This window comes from Condylura cristata, unplaced genomic scaffold (assembly GCF_000260355.1).
Source record: "Condylura cristata isolate star-nosed mole 26May11 unplaced genomic scaffold, ConCri1.0 scaffold00020, whole genome shotgun sequence".
Taxonomy (NCBI): Eukaryota; Metazoa; Chordata; class Mammalia; order Eulipotyphla; family Talpidae; genus Condylura; species Condylura cristata.
Genome location: NW_004567121.1, coordinates 5,242,865 through 5,267,111, shown reverse-complemented (window position 1 = coordinate 5,267,111; position 24,247 = coordinate 5,242,865). Strand labels below are relative to the sequence as shown.

Here is a 24,247-nt window from a genome sequence, read left to right as displayed (position 1 = left end):
CACAACTGTACACTGAAAAATGCTTAATGATAAAGTTCTGTATATTTGGTGACAATAGGGAAAAAACTTAAAAAGATATTGCAGAGTAAGAGAATTAATCGGACTTTTATACAACTAGCCTTAGTGGCTATTACCTGTGGTCTTAATTGTGTTAAGGCGGCATTTTGGAGTATGGGTGTGGGGTGCTTATGCCTGATTTATGGACCTAAGCATGGGTATGAGCATGCATAAGGTGCACACCTGAAAAAGGGCTGAAAGAGGGAATGCCAGAGAAAGAAGCATAGAGATTGGTGGGGGCTAGGAGGCTGTTACCTGCCTGCCTCCCAGACCCCTGCCCTGCCTGTGCTGCCTCCTTGCATGCCAGTCTCCTGCTGGGTTCCCTGAGAGCATCAAAGCCCGAAAAACCCAAGGGCTCTGGGATTTTCTGTCCCTCCGCCCTAATTGATAGTAATTTTGATATCAAAATTACGTATTTATAGAGGCAAAGACTACAGAATAGCAAGAAAAGCCCTATACATGTTTGGTTAGTAGTGAGATTATAATCCAGACTTTTTCAATTATTGTCATGTTGCTTATTTAATAACTTCATAGGGCAAAGCAAGTCATGAGAGGCCATGGTTGCCTTGGCCTCAAGCATGCAGCCTTCCACAGGTGCCTCCACCTCTCACAGATCCCTATTTCTCTTGCATAGAGAGAACACATGATGAGCTGTTACTGGGAGCAGCCGGGACCCATGGCCCCGCGTCACGACCCCAGCAGGCCCTACGCGGAACAGTACCGCATCGACACCCGGCAGTTTTCCCACCTGTTTCAGCTTGTCTCACCATGGACCTGTGGGTCCCACACTGAGATCCTTGCTGAAAGGACTTTCAGGCTCCTGGATGACAACATGGATCATCTTATTGAATTTAAAGCATTTGTGAGCTGTCTCGGTAGGACTCTGTGCTCTGTTGCAGTGAGTTGGTTTGGGATGTGTGTCTGAACATGAAGTAGATTTGGAGCAGGCAGACCTACACAATTATGTGTATTTGTGACGTGGTTTTGATTTGGTCACTCTGCAGGCCCGTCATGACCACTTTCATGCTTCCTTAAAGCTCGTGGGGAGAGGGAGCACTAACTTTTAACACAGGTCACTGACCTTTTTGGCATCTGGGATTTGCTGGTAGCTTGTTAACCCTTGTACACAGAATTATTAGAGTATTTCATACAGTATGAGACCAGACAAAATTCAGTTATCTTGTCACTAATCATTGCCTTTCAAATTTTCATTTCAAATAGTGTGTGTGGTTGGGAGGAGGTGCAGAGAAAGTACTGGGCCCACAATAGTATAATATGTCTCTTCAGTTTATCATGACAAATTTATTTACAACTAATCTTTTTTTTTTTTTATTTTTGCAGATACTATGTATAATGGAGAGATGAATGAGAAAATTAAACTGTTATATAGGCTTCATATCCCTCCAGGTAAGAAATTACAAGTAGAAAAATCAGGTTTTGATATGCCTTGACAAAATCTGTTTTCTTTTAAAACTTCACTTGCAGTTGTAACAGCAGGTGGTGGTATTCGAGACAGCAGATCACAGTACTGTGCTGCCTGGCCCCTGGCAGTGCTTCCCAGACCTCAGTGTACATCAGACACATCTGGAGGGCTTGTGAAAGTAGCCCAGGGACCCTATCCCATTATCTTCTAGGTGTCGGAACCACTGGCCTACAAACATGTAGGGAAGCCACACCCTGGTTGCCTAAATAACTGGTTATTTAACCACACTGATTTTGAAGAACCATGTCACTTTCCAGCATTTAAGACCATGCTTTTTTCAAACTGAACCAGTGCTAAGTAGGAAAAAGTGGTTTTGAAACCTACGAGATCAGACTTAGTGTTCATTTAGTTATTTCTTGGATCTTGGAAACTGGTGATACTAGGGAGCTCAGGTCTCCAGACGCAGTGCTGTGGTTCTGATGTTGGATGGGACCTCTGCTAGCACTTCTCAATGTTCAAAATGCCACTGAGGATTTTGAAAAATTATGAAGTGTAGGATATAACTCCTCCCCCAAAAACTCATGAAAATAAAAAATTGAACTTTTAAAAAAGAGGAAAGCTAGGTGAAGAGCTCTGATATTACACAACTCAAGAAGCCACTAAAAAAGTTGGATACTTAACTCTAGTATCCATCACAGTCAAGTGATTTTTTCTCACAGTAGATGAGAAATATACATTGAATACTTTAGTTATGTTCCTGTCAGTGACTTGGATATATGGAAATTTCTGATCTAATTGCAAATTCTTGCCACTACTGAATGGTAAGAGGAAGGCGCTGTACTAATACTCATAGTAAGAAAAAAAATGGTTTAATTCAACTGTACTGTCAAAACTGTATCTGATGGCTAAATTGTCTTATCAGAGAAGATGATCAGTGGAAGTGCTTTCACCTCCACCGAGCATCCCATATCGAAAATAATCAAGAAAGCAGTTATAGCAATGACACGGGACTTAACTACATGTGCAGTTTTCATTTTGGTGTCAGATTTTACTGCTGGTGGCATCTATTGAAACAATGACTTCTCAAAGCATTTGGGAGTTTTGCATAGCCAAATATACTTTATCATATTTTAACTTGTAGTACTGAAGGGAGACAGTTATTTTAACAGAAATGTCTATTAACTCTTGTCTTGAATTACAAGCTACATACATACAGGTTTACAAAACTTCAAGTATCTCAATTTAAAAGATTGAAAAGTACATATATAAATTTAGTGTTGACTACTTTCTCTAATGCACTGCATGCCATATTCTGATCATAAATAGCTAAGTTTTTTTCCAGTGTGCTCCAGGCCTCCTCTAGTGTTCAATCTGGGTGAAGGTGTTTTCTGTGTCCCAGGACTGGAAAAGAGGTGCTTATTTTGGGTTAGATTTGTCTTTGTTGCTTGTCATTTTACCTGTATCCTTTTCTGGGGCTATCAGCATCTCTTGAATTTATCACTCCTGTATGGACTCCAAAAGACATTTGGTGTTTATTGGTTCTTCTGTTAAAGCAGTTTACAGTTACTTCGTTTTTCCTGTTGGTGACACTCACTACTGAGGGTAGGAACCTAGTTACTAACTCAGTCACTGCAGTGGTTGTTATCTAGGAAATCATTTCTACTACGGCTATCCCAATGGTACTTACCATTCAGTTTTTAATTTTGCTTTTAGTTTCTGATTGGATCCCCACCTGTTGCACTGCCTAAAACTTACTTTGAGCAAAGCTGGGAGAAAAACTGACTCAGTATCTGTTACAGAAAAAACAAACTCCCCAAAACCCAGCCCATCTCACAAAGTAGGGTTGTTATTAAAGCTTTGGTGCCATCTTGTGGTATTTGTGGCTCACAATGAATCTTGACATTTTTCTTGTTTATCCATTTGGTAACACATTTCTCTTTATGGCTTAAAAGTACTCCATTTGGTTGGGATGCCATAATTTATTCATAGTCATCAAAACTGACATTTAGGTTGTTTCCACTTTTTGGCTTTTAGGAATGAAGGTTTGAGCATGATGGACAGTCTAACTTGAACGGCTGCTAACCTATCTTCCAAAGTGGCTGAACCATTCTACATTCCTATCATGAGTTTGAGGGTTTGGATACAATTGGATTTTAGTAAAAGTCTGATTAAATGCTACTTGAGTTCAGTAATTTTACAACTTTTGCTAAAAATTATGTATAGAAGTATGTGTTCATTATCCAGAATACTGTGAAAACTTTTCTATCATCTAAATGTTTTTATCTAGTTTACATATGCTTATATATAGGCGCTAGCTTTTACAACAAACTGGGGTTTTATTATATATGTTTTCCTGGTTAACATCAGCCAAATGTCTTGTAATGAATTTGCATGTTAGTAATTGCAACAGTATTTACATACATTCAAGTAAGACATTTTCTTTACTGTGTATCTAGACAGTGTGCTTGTTATAAACATATATTCATTCATGGATCATGCAAGTACTGCAGCCCTCAAGCTGGGGCTGCTGGCTTTTTTTTTTTTTTAACCTAAAAAACCAAAAGCTAAATTAAGAAGTCAATTCTGGTAAAAACACAATTTGTTAATGTTAAAACTTTTTCTTTGTAGCACTCACTGAAAATGATCGCGACAGCCAGTCACCACTGAAGAATCCTCTGTTGTCAACATCAAGACCTCTGGTTTTTGGGAAGCCAAATGGCATGTACTTAACATTATCTTCACGCCACTGAAATTGGTGGGAGTGATTCACAGATCACCTTTAATCTTAAAGGGAGATTTGTCTTTTCTCCACCTCCTGTGATTAATACCCAGTTCATTGATTTTAGAAGTCAGACATCTTCCAAATTGCAGGAAGACTGATTTTGACCCCACTATGGTTTGCTTCCTCTTGCTTAATATCTCAAAGGTCCTCTTCTAGCTACCACTCTTTCTGTTAATCACTGGTAAAGATTTCCCATGTAATCGCTGCTTGAGTTTGTACATGGAATTTACTTAGTGAAATTCATCAGACCACCCCAGTTCTACTTACTTCCCTTTCTTTGAATTTATCTAGTATTTCTGTTGTCTCAAGGTGATGCAATTGATTATCAGAAACAGCTGAAGCAGATGATTAAGGATTTGGCCAAAGAAAAAGATAAAACTGAGAAAGAGTTGCCTAAAATGAGCCAGGTATGGACTTTATTCTGTGCAGAAAATGAACTGTTTTGCTAAATGATCTGTTCAGAGGTAAGCTTGGGTCCTTTTACTGCCAATGCCAAAATCAAAGTATTTAAAAGTATTTAACTTCCGGGAGTGAAACATTGCTATGATTGAGGAATATCTAAATTGTTTCATTTGGATATTCAGCTATTCAAAGCTTTCATTTTTGTTAAATCTTGTCTTTGAAGCTTACCCAGTTCTGATGACTTTTTAAGAGTATTTAGGGGCATTGTGGACATTGCTTCTTTAAAAAATGGTACTCCTGATGATTCTTGGTTATCACCAATTACTTAAGTATGGTACAGGGAGGATTTCCTATGACCTGAGTATGCCCATTAAGGGTTCTGTACTACACTGAAGTGCCTCATGATGGTTTTTACTGTATTTCAAAAAGCCACCTAATGTTTGGGACATTTTTGAACACAAACACCTGGGAGATTCACATTTCCTGGTGTACTTAAATTTTCTCTACTCTTAAGGAGTTATTCCAGTAGATGAAATAGACATAATTTTGTTAGTCATAGTTAAAAGTTTTCCCCATCATAAACCTTAGCTTACACATCCTTACAGACAAATCTGCAGGCTGATTCCATAAATCCTTTTGTAGATTTAAAAGGTTTGTACATTTCTTAGTTTTATGGAAAAATGGCACTTTCAATTGTGTGCTGCAACTCCCTGCAGTTAAGTGTCTTCAGAGAGAACAGACTGCATTCTTTCGTTCAAAAGGTTATGTGGTTTTCTCAAGAAAGCAGTTAACACATTATGCAGTTGACCCCGTGTGCCACAGATCTTGCACCCCTGAATTAAACATACTATGTATGTTGCTTGTGCCTATACCGAGTAGGTATAGGTTTTTCTTGCTTAAAAGCTACTTACATAGTATTTACGTTATATCCAGGGATGATTTAAAATATTTGGTTATCAGAAAAGTCTTGGAGAAAAAAAATTAACAAAACCTCAGGACTCTTCCAACAACCCAGTGTGTAGGACAAATACTTCATATTGTAAGTGAGCTGAGCATATGAGTATTTTGCTATCTATAGGAGTAGGAGTCCAGGAACCAATCTCCCTTGGATATGAAGGAAATGACTACAGTTCCCACCTAGTTATACTAATATATACATATTTTCTTTTTTTAATTCTAGAGAGAATTTATCCAGTTCTGTAAAACTTTGTATAGTATGTTCCATGAAGATCCAGAGGAAAACACTTTGTATCAAGCCATTGCCACAGTAACCACCCTGCTGCTGCAGATCGGGGAAGTGGGCCAGAGAAGTAGCAGTTCAGGAAGCTGCTCCCAGGAATGTGGAGAGGGGCTGCAGGCTTCAGCTCCTTCTCCTGAGGACTTGGTTTTTGCTGACACTGGCCCCAGGAAGATGCCCCCGGAGTCCCAGGTATTTTCTGAAGAGGCAGAAGGGGACTGGACTGTCTCCCTTGAACACATTCTAGCATCACTTCTCACTGAACAGGCATTAGTAAACTTTTTTGAAAAGCCACTGAACATTAGATCCAAACTTGAAAATGCCAAGATTAATCAGTATAGTCTCAAAACTTCTGAAATGAGCCACCAATCACAGCCTGAACTCAAGATGAACAACCTCTAAGCAAGAGTGGTGCTGTGGACTCTGCCATACCAAAGCAAGGACCAGTTTTGTGGGTTGTCTGCCCATAAATCCACTGTCTGATTTTGAGTTTACAAGATGGTGTCCAGACAAGCAACATAACAAGCCACAATTGTGGCTAGGAGAACTGATGTAACCCTCAACATTTCTATTTATTCTGAGAATTCAGTTGGACATTGTACTAAAATGTATCCATCAGTTCTCCTGAAAGCTGTGACTTGCAATTTCACTTTGATCAGATTTGAAATGGGCACTTTTTGTGATACTAATCCAGAGAGAAGAGCCAAAGCTTATTTTTCACATGGAGTGACAATGGAAAGGTTAAGAATCAAGTTCACTTTCAAAATCTGAGAGCCACTATTCGTGCAATTGTATTTGGGTTTTTTGCACTAATTTTGTTTCAATGCTGGTAATTGAAACCATTTTAATATATATGGTTGTATTCCCTTTGTGTCCTTCCAAAAATGTGTACAAACCTTGCTTTCAATGTTGGTCTCCAAGTTTTTAAATAAGAAACTTTTGTATTGACTTTGTTCTTTGCTTTATATTTTACTTCAGTCCAAGGTCTGGACTATTCTAGTGAGTTAAGAGAAGGTTTGGGGGGAAGGTGGAAACATCCCCAAGCACCTGAATGGTACAATATGGGGGGAGGGGTGGGCGTGGAGAGAAGAAATCATGAAACATTACCCAAAACAGCTTGTTCTCAGGCTGAATTTGTTCATGTACCTTTACCAGTTTTAGCTCTGTAATAAATACATGAGCTAAAACATGACTACATGTAAAATTTGGTACCTCATCAAAAATCAGGCTATATATATACACATACACCTTTGACTAATATATTGAAATATAAATGGAAGTAGAATGCATAATATCCAATGTATTTAAAATTGTATCCTTTCAGTATTAAAAACATTCAAAGTGATAAACAGCAACCAACTTCTACATGCCAACCTGTGGAATGGCTTCTCTTAGAATTATAGAAAACATGCATATAAAAGTAACATCTCTAATTTTCCAATTACCCAGTTGTGATTCTTAAGCCAGGCTGCACTTCAAAACCAACTTAAAGACTAGACCTATCCAAATACTCAGGAAAAAAAGGGGGGCTGAGAAGAGGAAAACACATCTAACACTTAGGAATTCACCTCTAAGTTCCTATAAGTAGGTGCTTGCATATCTTAGTTTCTATCTTATACTGCTATTAGGAAAGGAAAATCAAAGCACAAAGGTGACTTACAACTTTATTTGTTAATCAGTGATTAGTTCTCATCCACATTGACTGTTTGTAGATCTGCAAAAGAAGGGACAACCAGTCAACTTCCACAGCTATATAGCACTTCCCAAAACCTATTTGAAGGAAGGGTTTAGGATAATTATCTCTTCGCTATCTAGATTGTTTTGTAAACTTTACGTATTTTCCTCACAACAAAAAGGTATAGGACTGACTTTACTCATATCCCCACTGGAAGGGCAATAGGCATATATAGGTACATACTAAGTATTTGCTCAACAAATTAATTCAGACCATGAAAGGGCTAACGTATAGTGTGGGAATCAGTAAAACTTACTTTTGAAAGTTGTGTGGGAATCAGTAAAACTTACTTTTGAAAGTTGTGACAGGCACATAGGTAACCAAAGTATACAGCTTGTTTGGCGAATCTTCATCCTCGTTGCGTTTCCTGGACAACCGTACACGGATACGATAGGGGACATTCCTAATAAAAATAATATATACATGAAGTCAATGCCTCCTATCAAGAAAATAGCCAACAAATATTATTTTCTCTTCCACTGTAATGCTGTCCTTTGCCAGTGTCCTGGAAAATTAACACCTACAGAGGGGCATTAAATACTGCCCTCTAGGCATGTATACCAGCCACCACTGACATTCAATCTAAGCCTTTAATCTTATGCCCTCTGCCACCAAAATACAAATCTTGATCCTAGGATTTGTAAATTTAAACTTGGAAAAAACATTACAACCCTGCAGGCTATATTAAACACAAAGCTATTACACGTGCAGTGCCTTGGTGGGCAATTCTCTCATTCATTTTAAGTACCTCTTTCCCCTCTTTGACCTCAGCAGCTGTCCTGAAACCCAGGACTTCTCTTGGCTCAGTGGACAATACTCCATCTCAAGGGACAGTAAGGTTGAGCCTTGTGTTGGGTACCAACCCCCCAGTTGAAGAACAATCCAGAGGTAATCTCCCACCCCTACTCGACCCTCTCTACAATCATTGTCCACACCAGCATCACTTCCACAGCAAAATGCCATGCTTTATTATAAACTAGATCTTTCGACCTCACTACCACTGACGTTTGGCTTGAAAATTGTTACTGGAAACTGCCTAGTCCTTGGATGTTTAGCTATGTATGTAGCCAGCAACAATCCCCATTAAAAGCCAAAAATGCATCCCCTCCTGAAATTGGCTGTGGTTGAGAAATATCCCTCCAAAGGCTTCCATTACGTTTAAAATGAAATCCAAACTCGATTACCCACAAGATCCCTGCATAATACCCTCATTGTCACTTTATTCCACCTTCCTCAACCTGCTTCCAAATCATGCCAAGGTTTTTCTGTTCAATTACTCTTACTGACCCTTACACTGCTCCCAATTCAACCAAGCATATCCAAGGACTGTCACACTTCCATTCCCATTCATTAAATTACTCAACTTTATGAAGTATAGAGTTGGTCAAGCTGATTTAACTGTAAAAAAGTATTTGAAGTACCTTATTCCCTTGGCCCAGACCGCTTTGTTGAGCCTGGTGTCAATGCGTACATCTGGAGTGCCCATTTCCTTCATTGCAAATTTCCGGATCTCTTTTAGTGCTCTAGGGGCACGCTTTTTGAAGCCACTGAAATTCAAAGTATATGAATACAAAGTTAAATGTTTCACTACACTATGTTGTATTTTCACACACACACAAAATCAAATCCAAACCTCAAATGAATAACAATCCTTATCACCACCAGTGCAACTAGGGTGGCACTTGGGAAGCAATGCATAACTCAAACAGTGTAGGTAAGGATCCTTAGGAGCTAAAATACATTGTCAGCTCTCCCTGGTGGTGCAGCGTTTAACCCTGACAGCACTAAGAAGCTAAAGTCACTTCAGCATGAGTTCGATCCCCGCCCTGGAGGTAACCACATGGCTGGGCAGACCTCTCCTGACCCACCCACTCCTCCCCATGTACTACACCAGTCAGCCTGCTCTGCTTCCCACTCTGGTGAATCCTCTCACTGCCCCTGCACCGCTGGCCTGTACCCCAGTTCTGTACGCATAAATAAATCATGAAAACAAACACTGTCAACCCTTTGCTGACAAAACACTTCCCCAACATCTAATACCACATACTAAGGATAAAAGTTAGAACACACTCAAATAAAATACACAATACCTAGTTTGAAGTTCCATTATTGGTCTATGCTTTACTAGTAGGGCCCTGAAATGCAGATTTCCTTGTATGTATGAAGAAAACAAGAGCTGTCAGCCATGTAACTGTCATTAATTCATGTCTGTTCCAACTAAATTGGGTACTATTAATTACCCCATTATTAGATGTAGGCATATAATTTGAATGCTTTCAATTAATGAAAAAATACAAAGCAAAACTTTAGCAAAGGCTGAAATGGTCAGGCACTTTGGGTAATTCCTAGTGGGCCAAAGACCAGTCTAAGTGTATCCCAACACACCAACAATGGGAATGTGGGAGAAGCCACGTCAGTGATCAAACTTTATCCCCAACATGTTCAGCACACAGCAAACGTACCAGGTGTGTTAGATGACCTTTAAGGTCTGACCTCTGCTTACCCCCACCTCACTCAGCTTCTTACACTGTTCCCAGCTTCTTTTGCCTACTAGTCTACTTCAAGAGCCTGAACTTGCTTTGCTCACTTGAATTCTTAGCCACCTAGAAATAAAAGGTGCTAGAAGTAACTAGTGGATTTCACAAACACCCCATTTGTTACAGCTTATATGGGTGACATCTAGAGTACATCAGATACTATAGAGATTACCCAAATTAGAAACATCTCTGGCCTGATTAACACAGTGGTCAAAAATTAAAGTAGCCAGCTCATGTGGGACTGTAGAATGAACTCTGGATTCTAGTTTAATGAATAAGGCAGAAAAGATTTGCTCCATTGCCAATGACTGAGAAAAAGAATCAGGCTGGGGTGGTGACAGACACCAGGAGCTTCAAAGGCACATTTTAAAGACCCAAACAGAGACATTAATACACTGGATATGAAAGGATTAAGCGCAGTCACTGTTACCAAGCCTGCACAAGAAAAGGGAGGGCCCTGGGTCTCAATCACCGAAAGGACTGGTGAAGAAATGACAAAGCTCACAGCTAAGGAAAAACGTAAGACTGTACTCTTTAGAAGTACAAGTATTTTTACAGAAGAACAAAGAAATGTCAACGGTTGCTCAAAAACGACCAAGGACTTAGTAGTATGTTTTTACTTGGGATTTTTGCACAAAAAACCTGCCTACTAACTTACTTTCCTTTTTAATAACCACTACGTGGCTAAGCCTTGCCTAACTTCCCTAAGTGAAACAAGGAAGCAGCACCCCTGGTTTCCTGCAGAGCCCGCCTCAAAAGAATGCATGCCTCCAAGCTGAGGGGTGGGGGAAGAGGATGGTGTCTCACAAAACAGCATTAATGCACAAAAAAGGGCACCTGGACCCAGAAGCCATCTCTGGGGCCTCCTAAATAAGAATGCAGATTACACATATTTAAGTCTCTTGCAACACTAGTCCCAAAATGACAGACTGCCGAGTAAACACAAGAAAGCCCGCTGACTGGTACTGAATAGAGCACTTTGCCGCACAATATTCTATTAAAAACACTCCGCATCTTAGCAGCAGTCACGAAGAGTTTGGTCTTCACTAACAGCACCGGAGGACCACACGCAGTAAAAAGGGAAACTTTTCTAAGCTCCAGAACTGAAAATCAAAGCCCACATAAGAACCCAAGAGTTTGAACACCGACTCTTGGGTCGCCTCTTTAAAGGACAGGTGTGTGTGTGTGTGGGGGGGGCCGCGACCAACAGCCCTGTCATTATCTAGACAATTAAACAAGCTGTTTCTTTTTGCTTTTCCTCATCTACACTTTCACCCTTTTGCGCGCGCAGGTGAATCCGATCAAAGCATTTAGAAGAGTCAATCAACCAATTATCTCAGATCGGCTCTCCACGAAATTACTCCTCAGTTGGTTTCCAGTCATTAACCTCTGGGCAAACTATGATAGGGTACGTGGGGTTCAGGTCTGCGCTGCTGCAGACACGCGTGATTTGCAGACCACCGGGACCCAGGCAGGCCCGGGCACAGCAACGCGAACGTCCCCGAAGTCCCAGTCCGTAGGCCAGGGCCCGCCGCGGGGATACTCACATTCCATGGATGCGCTTGTGAATGTTGATGGTGTATTCTCTTGTAACGACCTCGTTGATGGCGGAGCGGCCCTTCTTCTTCTCGCCACCCTTCTTTGCGGGAGCCATCTAAACTCAAGCAACACGGAGAGTAATTCAGGCGCGAGTGGGCCCAGCACAAACCCAGTAATTTTTCCCTGAGCCCGTTTCCGGGTGCTCAGGGTCCGGCTTGGCCCCTGAAGGTCCAAACCTGGGTAAAGCCAAGTTGGCCAGCCAGCGGTCCAAGCACTCGCGACCCTCAGCTGCCCCCCGCGACCCTCAACTGCCCCCGCCCCGGAAACCCTTTAGGCCGGTTCCCCAGCTTAGCCGCTACCCTTCCAAAACTATAGAGCCTTTAAACGAATCATGATTTTCGGTTTGCCAGAAACGCCCACCCCCGGGCAAGCTCATAAGAAAGCCCCTGTCCGGATTAGCACAGTCCCAGGCTAGGATGGGGTCAGATTCCAAGCTCCCGGACACAGCGTCCATACTCACCCTGTCGGGACCGAAGGTGAAAAGGAAGGGGCAAGGTATTGTGGGAGAGGGAAAGTACGTCGTAAGCACAACTTCCGGGTCAGCCAGAGGCGGAAAGGGTGTAGCTAGAAAAGGGGAGGGGCGAAGGCTGAGACACGTGCGCGCGTCAGGAGCGAGAGGGCCTCAGGGGCGGGGCTTGGGCGGGCTGCGTGTGCGCGCTTGCGCCTTGGGTGCCCATGTCAGGCACTGTGAATTCTGCCACCTGCCGCGGAGTTTGTATCGGCTTCACCCTAATGAGTCTCTGAAAAGGGCTTGGGCCTTTTCTCGATGTAATTAAAAGGAGTCAAAATCCAGGCCTGCTGTTGAATGGGGACAGGTCTGGACAGGAGGCTGTGATCCTGTCGAATTGGGAGTCGAGGGGCCTGGGCTTGGCAAATAGCAGAGACAGAGAAAAGAGTATTGTCACAAGAAATATTTAGAAATTAAAATCGACCGCTTATATGGATTTATAGGTATATATCAACTTAGAAAGTGTTAGTGGCTGATGGCTACACCTTTTAGAAAGGTAGAGCAAAATATATGGAAGAAACCAATGTGATGCCCTGATCTTAAATTCTATACATGTGTTCAATTCATTACAAAATGACACAAAACAACCATTACTGCTTCATTCTTACCCCCCAGGAACCCAGATTTTAATCTCTAATGCTTAAAATAAAACTTTAAAAGGAATTGTTTGTCCCGATTTCTGTGAGCCTCCGCAAGGAAGAAAGACCTGAGGCACACAGGCTGAGCAAGCAGTGTTTATTTCTCCTGGGCAGCAGCTGAGACGGAGCCCCTAGGTGGGGTCCCCTAGGGTGGGGTCCGCAGCTACTGATAGCTCTTGGGGGAAAGCGGTCTCTTATATAGATTCTAGGTTCAAATTCTAAAGCAGTGACTCATCGCTGTGCCCCCTGATGTGAGGCCCAGTTAATTATCACCCTTAGATGTGAGGCCCAGTTTGTTATGGCCCTTACCTAGTCTCCCCTGTAGTTTTGTTATCTCAGCACCTAGTCGCCCCCAACAGCAATCAGATCTCCTTGAGAGTTGAATGGATGTCTTGAGTCAAAGGGATGGAAACTCAAGTTGGCCCTTGTCTTTTTCCAGAATGAATCTGGAATCTGATTTCTGGTAGTGAATGCTAACAAGATGAAGGAGCCAAGTAAGGGAGCTCAATAACAACAGTGGCTAATTAGATAAGTCCAGTTTATAAAAGTTCACAAACTTATAACATGATATATATAAATATATATATATATATAAAACATGATATATAAAAAAATGGTAATTGTAGTTCAAAAAGGAGCCCATGATAATAAAGGCCTCAGTTATTGTTTTAATAAGTGGAGAGTATTGATACATATGGGTATCTTGTTTCTTTGAAAACCTGTGTCTTAATAAAATGCAGACTTGTGTTAGTTTCTTTCTGAGGGGGTAAAGGAGTGAAGCAACACTTGTGAAAGTAGCCATACACTTCCAGGAAAAGTAGGGGACACTGATAGGTAACCCCCCTTTCAACTCACAATAGATTTTGGGCTGATGTAGTGGTAGTGGAGGTAGGTGGTTGTGGAGGTTTCACAGGGCCAGAAAGTAGAGGTGGGGGAAGAAATAATTAACAAATTATTAAACTGACCATAGAAATTCTTCAGAGGATCTGAAGACTGTCATGACAAAGAAAGCGCAGTCCTTACAGACTAATCTGATCAGACCCTAAAAGTGATAATTTCACAATAGATAAAATCCCACAAAGGAACGAAATTCCCCCCCCCCCCACTCCCACCCCCCGAACAGTATGTAACAACAACTCTTGGCCCTTGCAAAATGCAGCTCAGCTTACCTGTCTATGCAGATGCTTCTTTTTTTCCTTCCCTCTTTCCTCAAAACCTGTCCTTGGCCTGTTTGTGTCTATGCAAACATTTTTTTCTTCTGTAAACTCGCTGTGTGCGGTTGAATGGGAAACTGAGGAAACCTTTCTCAGAGGTAACTCAAGAACCCCACTCACTGAACCTCATCATCTCATCAGAACCTCATCACCATGAAAGTAAAGGAGAACACTCACCTTAACTGTGAACACTCACCTTAACTGTGAAAGAGTATCCACGACTGCTATCTTACTTGTAAATTACTGTTTGGCAAATTAAAATCATCCAGCCATAGGAAATAAAACAAAAATCTTTACCAACCTTCAAAAGTAAAAATCTAAGAAAAAGAGCAATGGAAGATGTCTGATATAAGACATTTGACTTTCACATCAAAAGGCAGGATTCTAACACCTGCAAATCCTGTGTGAGTTAACTCAGACCACATAATCAAGTCCCCAGACACCATGGCAAAGCACAAATCATCAACCTTGAGTCTTCGGCCTCTGCTGGTCATTTCATTGCTTTGGTGTGTATGATAAACTTAGGGAAGTATAAAATTTTATTTGATGAGTTATTGAAGCACTGGAATGGTATTAAAAACTGGAGCACTGGACCCCCCGTGGTGGCACGGCGGGTTAAAGCGCAGCACTAAGAAGCTAAAGCCACTTCAGCGTGAGTTTGATCCCCACCCGGGAGGTGATCCACATTGCCTTGAAGATCTCCCCTGACCTGCCCGCTGCTCCCCTCAGCAGTGTACTTCGTCAGTCCGCCTGTTCTGCTCCTTACTCTGTCTCTGGTGAATCCTCTCACCACCCCTGTACCTCTGGCCTATACTCCAGTTCTGTACGCATAAATAAATAAATCTTTAAAACAACAACAACTACGATAAAAAAAAAAAAAACACTGGAGTACTGAGGTATAAACTTTAGAATAAAATACAAAACAAAGTTAACTGTGATATTCAACAGTTATATATAAATAGTTCTGATGTAAATATGTTCATTTTGTTGTATTTTGCATCAGAGGTGACTTTGTAACTTTTAAGGTATCTTATATATCAGACTTGGGATTTTACTTACATTTTTATAAGTGTTTATATTTGTAAAAGACTTTATTTCATAATTGGGGAAATTTATTCTTATAAATTCCTAAATACCTGTTTTTTATTTGGTGTTGAGTAATAAAGGAAGTGTTTACCTAATGGTTAACAAAATACTAATTTTTAAAAAATTAGATTAACAATTGGACATTAAGTGAATTAGTGGTGAGTGTCTTTTCATGTACAAAATCCCTAAAAGAAAAATTAATTTAGCATCATGGAGGCTAAAAATTTTCAGTTTATATAGATAGGTGGATGTATGCTCCATGAAAAGAGTTGTGAATGCTGGGTGGAGCAAATGATTGTATAGAAAATTGAGGATATTTTAAGTACATGTAAAGTGGTGACCCAAGGTTTGAATTGGTGAGTCATATAGTCATATAATTATTCATATAATTTAATGAATGTGTTGAGTCACCATAGTTCCCCCATAAATGGACATTGGTTAATTTGGTGAAATGGATAAAGGGGATTGATTTTCTTTTTCATGAGGATTTCTTTTTCCAGAAAAACAAAAAACTTTTGCAGATAACATTAAGAATAGATATTTCAGCTGTTTAATTTACCATGTTAGGCTTAGAGAAGTATGCTATTATTTATATTCCACTTATGTATAATACGGAATTGTGTCCAAAACACACGTATGGCATTTTGCTAGAGGATCCAAATTATTTTTCTAGGTTATTAGTGGCTGACTTTAAAGCCTTTAGCCTTCACATAAAGAGAGAAACTTAAATAATTTTGTTCCAAGCATCCAAATCTTAACAGGTAATTTAGGTTAAGTGTGCAAAAATGTAAAATATCATGGCTTACAAAGATCTTATAGTTGATTAGTTCACAATGTTGCATGTAGAAACAACATTTTTAAATTAACTACATTTTAGTTGCTTTAAAATATTCAAAAACTTGATGTATTCCAGACTTCACATTTTAGTCACTTCTCATGAGCCAAGAAATTATAGTTTCCCAATTAGAAAGGTCATGCTTTTTCTGGAAACAGAACAGGATTGCAAAACAGCCTTTTAATAAGGAAAGTTAAATGAATCAAAAGCTCAGGGATTAAACTTCTCCTGATGTTATGTAGGCTTAAAGAAATATTATGCAATAAGAGCTTTCTGAGTTTATCCAGATTCAGAACATGTGTAAAATTTAAGCAATACTGAATTAAATCAGTAGCAGGGCACACTCCACCCTATTCTAATGGCTTCCAGCTAGAAAATCCTAAGACAATTAACGTTTCCATTAAACGTCCTGTTCTACTTAGAACTAAGTATTCTGACAGTTAAAATACAGATTCTTTTACTGAAAAATCAAATTTATAAGCCTTGGAAATTATACAACCATTAAATTACAAAATGGTTTATCCAACTTCACACAGACTTTTTGGTTTAAATTGTCCCTAGTACATGCACAATTTTTAGGCTAACCTTTTTATTAAAACAGCAATGATGTAAATAATTCCATTTTCATGTCCAGGCTACTCTTGCTATCCCAAAGTAGACCATTTGTGCAAAATCTTTCATAAGCCAAAGTGGCATAACGTGAAGAAGCCATTACCATTGGTTTATATAGCATTTCGAGTCCCAGGGTAAGTGAGGGTTAATTAGGCAGCTTTAGAGACAGTGCAGGAGGGACTTCAGGGAGAGTTAAAGAGGTTTCTGAGATAAGGGCAGAGAAATTCAGGAGGGCTAATGAGAGCAGTAAATTTTAAGGCTAATATTTAAGGCTAATTGGGACAGTAAAGTTTAACAGAACTTGGACGGGGGAGGTAAAGGAGAAACTCTAAGAGCTGAGAAAAGGGATACATCTGTCCGAAGGAGTGTAGCCACCAGGAAAAAGAGCTAATTACAAAACAGGGTGATGAGATCTTAGAATAGAGGGGAAAAAGTTTAACTACCCCCTAGACACAGGCCCATAATGGTGTCTTCTGCCCCTCCTTGGCATCGCTGCCTTGGGGTCTTTGCTTTAATTCTTTTTCCTCTAAATAAACTTTGTTTCCTTGAATAGTTTGCTCCTCTCTGCTTATCTAAAAAGTCCGCGAATCCTTTTTTATGGCTTCGTGGGACAAAAACTTGTGGTAGTCCAAGGCTAAATTAGCAGCACACAATGGCTTTAACCTTGAGAGTTCCCAGACCTAAAAAGTAAACTATCAAGTCATAATAAATAACAAGTCAATCTAACTACCCGACAGTAAAAGCAGGATGATATGATAAAATCCATATCTGTAGTGAAAGCTATGTGATTCAGATAAAGTTCTTGGAAAGAGCTTTGGGGGCCACTCTTGACACTTTAGGTGTGTATTACCTCTAGAATGTCTGCTGCAGGTTTTGCTTTTGTTGTAAAAGCAAAAAGCCTCCTGGATGCTTCTGTTGATTAAAACAGGTACCAATGTCAGTCTTCTGTAAAAGGCTTAACATGAACTTTTGAAAAGTGGTGGACTCGGCATTGATATAGCAAACTTTCACGCCATCCAAACCAATCACAGTCTCAGCTGAGAAGAGCTAGCCCTTTACAGGGGAGCTGGTGGGAGCACAGAGCTAGAATGATAAAGCAAAGAAAGGAACTGAGTTCTCTTGGGCCCAGTTTTGAAAAGTGCTGTGCCATGTTCCAGGCTTGCTCATGCCAGTGTGATGAAACCTCATCATATCAAGGGGCATGTCTATAGTAGGCATGTACACACATCAACTTGACATGTATGTGCACATTTTACAGACACCCAGCCCTGTATACATCACTGATAATACATATTAGCAGTCAGGTGTCATACAACTCCAGGCCAGGAGAGGTTAATCATGGGCTACGGATGCTTTGGAAAATGTTTCCGTATCTCCATGGACTACCTAGTGCAAGCAGGCAGACAGGGCAGCTGGCGGCTGGGGAGCTGGGAGCCTTGAGAGGCAACCGAGCTCCTGGGGATCCTCTCTCTCTCTCTCACACACACACACACACACACACTCTCACATCATCTCTTAACATGAGCTCACCTCTTCTGAAGTCAAGCTGCTCATCCTCCTCTTGTTGCTGCCGCTGCGCTGTGACCTTTAGCCAGCCTTTGGGCTCAGGTGTGCACAATTACGCATGCCCACACCGTGTTCCAGGTGACCACAATCAGGCACTTGTGCTCTGTGCCCATGCTCCCAGGTGTTTTCTGCATTACAAGATCAAGGCCATAGGCAATAGCTACAGCGGATAGTGGTCTAAAGAAGCCTGATTAATTCACTTACCCTACAACTACCTATATCTAGAAGGTGGCGATGTTTCCAGAAATATTTTTTGTCTTTGACTGTTTTTCCCTCATTTCTGGAAAAACAGGGTTTTCTCCTGATACAAATTTTCAGCAAGATCAGGAAACTGACAGGCTGATAGACTTCTTGTGGTCCCAGAAATCTAAAGCCATTACCTGGCTTTTTATTGCTTCCTTCCTTTTCTGTGTCTTTGCTTATCTTTAGAAATTAGAAAAAATGTTTACTGATGAGCAGATACACACATACATATATAACAAGGGATAGAAATTGCTTCCAGAGGAAATTGTACAAATCTGTTAATTTATTATAAAATGTCCACTCACAGAAAAACACAAGAAAACTTTTTATACTTTTATATTTGGGAAAGGAACTGGTCTCTCCAATACAAAATAATTTACACATAATCCATACAATTTTATTTTATATAGAAATAGGTCATTATTACAACAGCTGTACAATTCACTACACTTTTATAATTACATAAAATCTTTTCTTTAGAAACATCTCAACATAACAAAACATACAAAAAAAGCAAAGTGCATTTTGAAAAGGAAAATCCAATCCTCGGTCTTATCATGAAAGATATGTAGAAAGATGCAGCATTCTCCCTCCAGGGGCCAGCACAAGGTGGGGTCCTTGGGAACCAGAAGGCCACAGGCCTGTCTGGCTAGTGAAACCTCTTCCTTTGGGGTCTTAAGAGTCCTCAACTGAATTCCAGAACATCAGCTGCATGACTGTGCTTGGCTTTGAGCCTGCCTTTGAAATCACAACCCAGGAAGTCAACAGGAAACAGTCCAGTGTTACATTCAGGGGAAACGAAATAATTACCACAATGGCGTGGGGGTGTGCAGAGCCTCATTCCACTAAGGCTTAGGCCAAAAGGGTGTGGGTCTGTAGTCTGGTTAATAATGACCAGCTTTGCTATCTGATTGGTGAACTCCAAATGAAGTCATGAGGCCTCACGGCTATTTTCTTTTTTTAACTGAATGTGCCTAATTTATTTCCTTGTGCAGCTGTGCAAATTAAAACAAAAACAGCCATTTAAAAATAACAAAAGATAATCTCTTTATTCTCTCTCTTCAACAGATCTCTGACCCAATGCTTCTAGAACGCAAAAGAGAGGATCCAGAGAGTGAAGGCCAGCTGGCACACCTGCAAGAGCCGCTGCCAGCTGGCATGACCAGCACACTCTTGGGAGGATGCAGCGAAGACGTGCCACCTGCTAAGGTAAACTGAGTCAAGACACTTCTATGGGCACTAGATTCCTGTCCAAGTATGGCTGTAGAGGGCACCCGAGAAGGGCCCAGGCGAAGGAAGCACGCCAGTCTTCCTGATTGTTCACATGCCTGCTGCTGTGCTTGGGAGACAGTTACCAGCCAGGAGCTCTGAAATGTTTGCAGTGTGCACGAAACCAAGGGTTTAATTTAAACTCCTCTCCCATGGCCACCCCGACTCGTGCATAAATTAAAGCTGATTGTGACCCGACTGAGGTGCCAGGGCACTACCGGGGTGACTGTTGGAGGCCTGAGGACTCGGACAGGCTGCTCACTCTCCGGGGAGGGCGTGGTGGCTGGGTCTGGGACAGGGGGTAGCCCAGGGTCCCTGGCTGTTGCGGGTAGGTGGAGAGAAGTATCGAGTCCTGCTGCTCACTGTGCAAAGAGGTTGGTGCTTGTACCTGGAAAGCAAAGAAAGAGAACTCAGTGGGCATTGATGCTGAAGTGGTCAGAAAGGGGCCTCCTGGTGAGGGCTTGGCAGGGGGAGCCCTTTGTGGTAGATGGGGGAGAAAGGAACCTGAGCTTTGCTGAGGGATTTGAATTCTGTAGCCAGCACTAGGGATCACAGGGGCCTGGGTTAGACTCTCGGGAATGGCTTCCTGAACAGGTGCGCACAATCGCCAGGCTGTTCTGGGGAACTGGAACCTGAAGGCACATGCAGATAATAACACACACACACACACAGTCTGCACACTTTGCTCTGCTAGTCCCTCGTTCTGTAATTATGTACAAATACTGACACTCATCAGCATCTACTAGAAAGGAAATACACTAATTTGAATCTCAGAAGCTTCAACTGGTCAAACCCTAACTTGGGAAACTACATTTTATCTTCCACTATTCCTTTTCATGAAATCCAGCTTTGGTAACTGACCTACCCTTTTTTTTGAAGCAACCCAGAGACCCCTGTCTCTACACTTTTGCTCAGGATAGCTCTCCTGCTGCAAACACCATCCCTCTTCCTCCCAGGATGACCTCCCTGCCACAGTGCTCCCTGAGTATTAACCCAGGGCCTGACTGCTCTCTGTGACACCCGCTCCCCACAAGACACTACGAGGCCCCTAAGGACAATGGATGGGTGACTCTTTCCATCTTTGTACCACTGTCCTCAAAACGTCTCAGTAACTATGTGCCCTGTGATGGTGCCCAGGTGGAGTAAGTGAAGCTGGGCCCTGCCCTGTGTTGGCGGCTGGAGTCAGCGAGGACTACACAGGCCAGGGTTAGAGCTAGAGTAGGTAGAGCCTCCTGGGTGGATGTGGGGAAAGAAGCCAAACCCTCAGCATTTCCATCCCATCCAAACCCCTACTCACTGGCTCTCCCCCTCCTGCCTTTCAGAAACTTGCCTGAAATAAGTAGAGACCCCATGTAAAAGAGGCCCTGAAAAACACCAATGTCAGGCTCCATTATTGTATTCATTTAAAAAGTTTGATACATCTTTAAATAAACATGATTTAACTGTATATTTGCATAAGACTATTATATATACTCCTCTAACAACACAGTCACCAATTTTTGTTCTAGAAATATGGCCACCATAATAAAAATCACATGTTAAAAACGGACCATAAGAGTCCTAACAATTGATTGTCAGTTTCACCTACTGTAACTAGATTTCATAAACTTTGAGCATTAAAAACAATCAAATGTGAATCTGTCTGGGGCCTGTTTCTACACTGGGGTGTAGAACAACCTTGAAAGCAAAGGCCTGGGCTATGGAGCCAAGTCTTATCTCCCCAGCCCTGCGTGTGTGTGTGCAATGGGCCCTGGTGTCCACCGGCAGGAAGTGCCCGCCTGCAGGAAGTGCCCACCTGCAGAAAGTGCCCACTGGCAGGAAGTGCCCACCTGCAGGAAGTGCTGTGGCTGCTGTTGCTGGGCCTGCGCGGGCTGCAGGGGCGATGTCTGGGAGGTGGGGAAGCTGGGGTGAAGCACTGCCTGGCCCATTAATAGGATGGGGGTTGAGGCGCTGCTGCTGGTGGTATGCACATCTGGATTTTGAAACACAGCTTGACTCTGTGGATACCTGTTTGGTTTCATGCGGGAAGGAGAAAAGAGACCTTCAAAAAAGAGTTGTTGACATGACACCAACAGCATAAGCAATGAAAGGTAAAACTGGACTTCATCAAAATAAAAACTTTGTGCATTCAAAGATACTATCCATGGAGTGGAAAGGCCACCCTGAAAAATATTTGCAAATCATACATACAGTAAAAACTGATATTCAGAATAAAACATAATTCACACAAATCAACAGCAGAAAGACAAAAGTAAACAAACCAACTGGAAAATAGTCAAAGGGCTTACATAGGTCTTCTCTGAAGAAATGACACTAATGGTTAAAAAACATGAAAAGATGCTCAACATCATTAGTCACTAGGGAAATGCAAAGCAAAATCCAAATGAGAGGCAACTTTCCCCCATTATGACAGCTATTATAAAAAAATTGTTTAACAGATGTGAAGAAATGTAAAATGGTACAGACACATGGAAAAAGTATAGTGATAAAAAAACTAAACCTACAGATAAGTCTAGGTATGCACCCCAAAGAAGTGAAAGTAGGCACTCCAACAGGTATTTGTACACCAGTGTTCAGAGCAGCACTATTCACAAAAGCCAGCAAGTGGAAGCACCCAAGTACCACCCATGGGTGACCTGGTAAATACAACATGGTATATACATACAGTAGGATATTTTGTAGCCTTAAAAAGGAATGAAATTCTGACACTTTACACTGATGAACACAGAGGCCGCCGAGTGAAATAAGCCAGGTACAGATGGTCAGCTACTGCATGATTCCACTTCCATCAGCGTCTTAGTCAAAACAGAGTGGTGTGGCTGCAAGGCTGTGGTGCAGCAAGGAACAGAGCACTATTGGGGTCAGAGTTTTAGTTTGACACAATGCAAAAGTTTTGGAAGGTGGACAGTGCTGATGGCTGGAGAACAATAGGAACGGAAGCCATCACTGAACGCTAAACTTAAATATGGTTAAAATGGTAAACTGTAAGGTTATTGTCTACAGAGTAATTAAAAATGACGGATGAAAGAGGTTTGATGATAATGGCCATTTAACAAGGGGTGGAGGAAGCCATTTGAGAAAACGCTGGAGGAATACTGGCTAGGGATGGAAGTTTGAAGACACTACAGAGAAGTCCATTTGCATTACATTTTTACAGTTCTTTTTTGGGGTCATTTCTAAGAGGTTTTGGGGGTTCCAAACTTCCCCAGTGGAGGCCTGTGTGTGTGTGTGTGTGTGTGTGAGGTGGACTCTGACAGACTCAATGATGGAGGATTAGATCTTGTCTGAAAGAGATGGTAGGAAGATAGTGAGTGTGCAAGTTATTAGGGTGACCAAAATTGGGAGGAAGAGTACCCAGGAAAAAAAGTTGTTCCAGTTTTGCTTTGTTCAGTGAATTTTAAATATTTCCATTTATAGGATCACTTAGAAAGAACAGGTAAAATTCCAAACCAAGACCCTCCTGCCTAATTGAGGGCATCACCAGAGATGTTAAAGGCAGTTTCTTGGAAAGCACATTCCTCAGCTCACCATCCAGAGATTTTCATGGGAGGAAACAAAATGATGTAGGTAAGGCCCCTGCCTCTCAAATGTTCAGCAACTGTCCACTGTTCCTATTATTTCTGGCTGCAGGAGGACCTGTAGGACATGGTCCCAAGAGAGGGCTGGAAGGCAGTTAGTTGAGGATGTGCTGGGCCTAACTAGCCAGCAAGGTCCCAGTGCACTTCTTTTTTTTAAAGATTTATTTATTTGTGCATACAGAACTGGGGTACAGGCCAGAGGCTCAGGGGTGGCAAGAGGCTTCACCAGAGACAGAGAGGGCAACAGAACAGGCATATCGACGAAGTACACTGCTGAGGGGAGCAGCGGGCGGGTCAGGAGAGGTCTGCCACACCATGTGGTCGCCTCTAGGGCAGGCGGGGATCGAACTCATGCGGAAATGGCTTTAGCTTCCCAGTGCTGTGCTTTAACTCACTGTGCCACCAGGGAGGGCCCCCAGTGAACTTCTGACACAAATTCAACCAGTGTTTAAATAAAAAAGACATCTCTGAGACAGCTCTAGTTCTGCTTCATTTCAAAGGACCAGAAACTATTTTCCAGTAGCTTTTCAAACATTCACTCTTCTGTCTCCAGTAACCTTTGTCCTGGGCAATGAAATGCCCTGAGCATCAACAAAGCTGCTCTGGCCCCAGGAGTGGAAAGTGAGGAGAGAAGAGCTAAGAGGGGAGAAGGCTGTGTGTCTGGGAGGGGATGGGAGGGAAGGGGGCCTCGCACCTGCAGAGTTACACAGCCCCATGGAACAGTGCCAGAATTTTCCGGAGCCACAGAAGCACCCTCAGGAAGGGTGCTAAGGCTCCTGGCATCTTGCCAAGGGTGAAGAGACTTTAGTTAAAAAAAAATCCGAGGACGGAATAGAAGGAACATACCTCAACATGATAAAAGCCATCTACGATAAGCCCACAGCCAATATTATCCTCAACGGAGAAAAACTGAAAGCCTTTCCTTT

General features: G+C 41.7%; 3 protein-coding genes across 6 annotated transcripts in view; 1 reads left to right on the top strand and 2 right to left on the bottom strand.

The window, feature by feature from the left end:
• TBC1D8 (TBC1 domain family, member 8 (with GRAM domain)) overlaps window positions 1-6,850 on the top strand; it is a 91,157-nt gene extending 84,307 nt beyond the window's left edge. For both annotated transcript variants that reach the window (XM_004686168.2, XM_004686167.2), the window contains exons 16-20: window positions 692-932; window positions 1,399-1,464; window positions 4,109-4,198; window positions 4,572-4,669; window positions 5,845-6,850. In XM_004686168.2, the coding sequence (XP_004686225.1) occupies window positions 692-932; window positions 1,399-1,464; window positions 4,109-4,198; window positions 4,572-4,669; window positions 5,845-6,303 (954 nt within the window). In that variant the 3' untranslated portion in view covers window positions 6,304-6,850. The remainder of the gene's footprint in view (window positions 1-691; window positions 933-1,398; window positions 1,465-4,108; window positions 4,199-4,571; window positions 4,670-5,844) is intronic.
• Window positions 6,851-7,548: 698 nt separating this feature from the next.
• On the bottom strand, window positions 7,549-12,303 carry RPL31 (ribosomal protein L31). 3 transcript variants are annotated; one of them, XM_012727457.1, is made up of 5 exons: window positions 12,233-12,303; window positions 11,721-11,827; window positions 9,058-9,183; window positions 7,927-8,039; window positions 7,549-7,615 (listed from the first exon to the last, which is right to left on the bottom strand). In XM_012727457.1, exons 2-5 carry the CDS (start codon window positions 11,825-11,827, stop codon window positions 7,584-7,586), a joined length of 378 nt encoding a protein of 125 aa, XP_012582911.1. In that variant the 5' UTR covers window positions 12,233-12,303; the 3' UTR covers window positions 7,549-7,583. The 3 variants fall into 3 exon arrangements, with proteins under 3 accessions (XP_012582911.1, XP_012582913.1, XP_012582912.1); XM_012727459.1 differs by lacking the exon at window positions 12,233-12,303 and adding an exon at window positions 12,133-12,155; XM_012727458.1 differs by lacking the exon at window positions 12,233-12,303 and adding an exon at window positions 11,949-11,971.
• A 7,717-nt stretch (window positions 12,304-20,020) lies between these two features.
• Window positions 20,021-24,247, bottom strand: part of NPAS2 (neuronal PAS domain protein 2) — a 69,969-nt gene continuing 65,742 nt past the window's right edge. Inside the window, exons 18-19 of the mRNA XM_012727310.1 lie at window positions 21,539-21,750; window positions 20,021-20,131 (exon numbers count right to left, since the gene is read on the bottom strand). Coding sequence (XP_012582764.1) covers window positions 20,103-20,131; window positions 21,539-21,750 — 241 coding nt within the window. The 3' untranslated portion in view covers window positions 20,021-20,102. The remainder of the gene's footprint in view (window positions 20,132-21,538; window positions 21,751-24,247) is intronic.

What these genes read in the sequence shown, in the direction of transcription:
- RPL31 (XM_012727457.1), bottom strand. Translation starts at nt 11,827, where the DNA reads ATGGCTCCCGCAAAGAAGGGTGGCGAGAAGAAGAAGGGCCGCTCCGCC. An exon ending in GTCTGGGCCAAGGGAATAAG is followed by an intron (nt 8,040 to 9,057) that starts GTACTTCAAATA and finishes TATTTTTATTAG; the next exon opens with GAATGTCCCCTATCGTATCC. An exon ending in GCCTGTCACAACTTTCAAAA is followed by an intron (nt 7,616 to 7,926) that starts GTAAGTTTTACT and finishes CTTCTTTTGCAG; the next exon opens with ATCTACAAACAGTCAATGTG.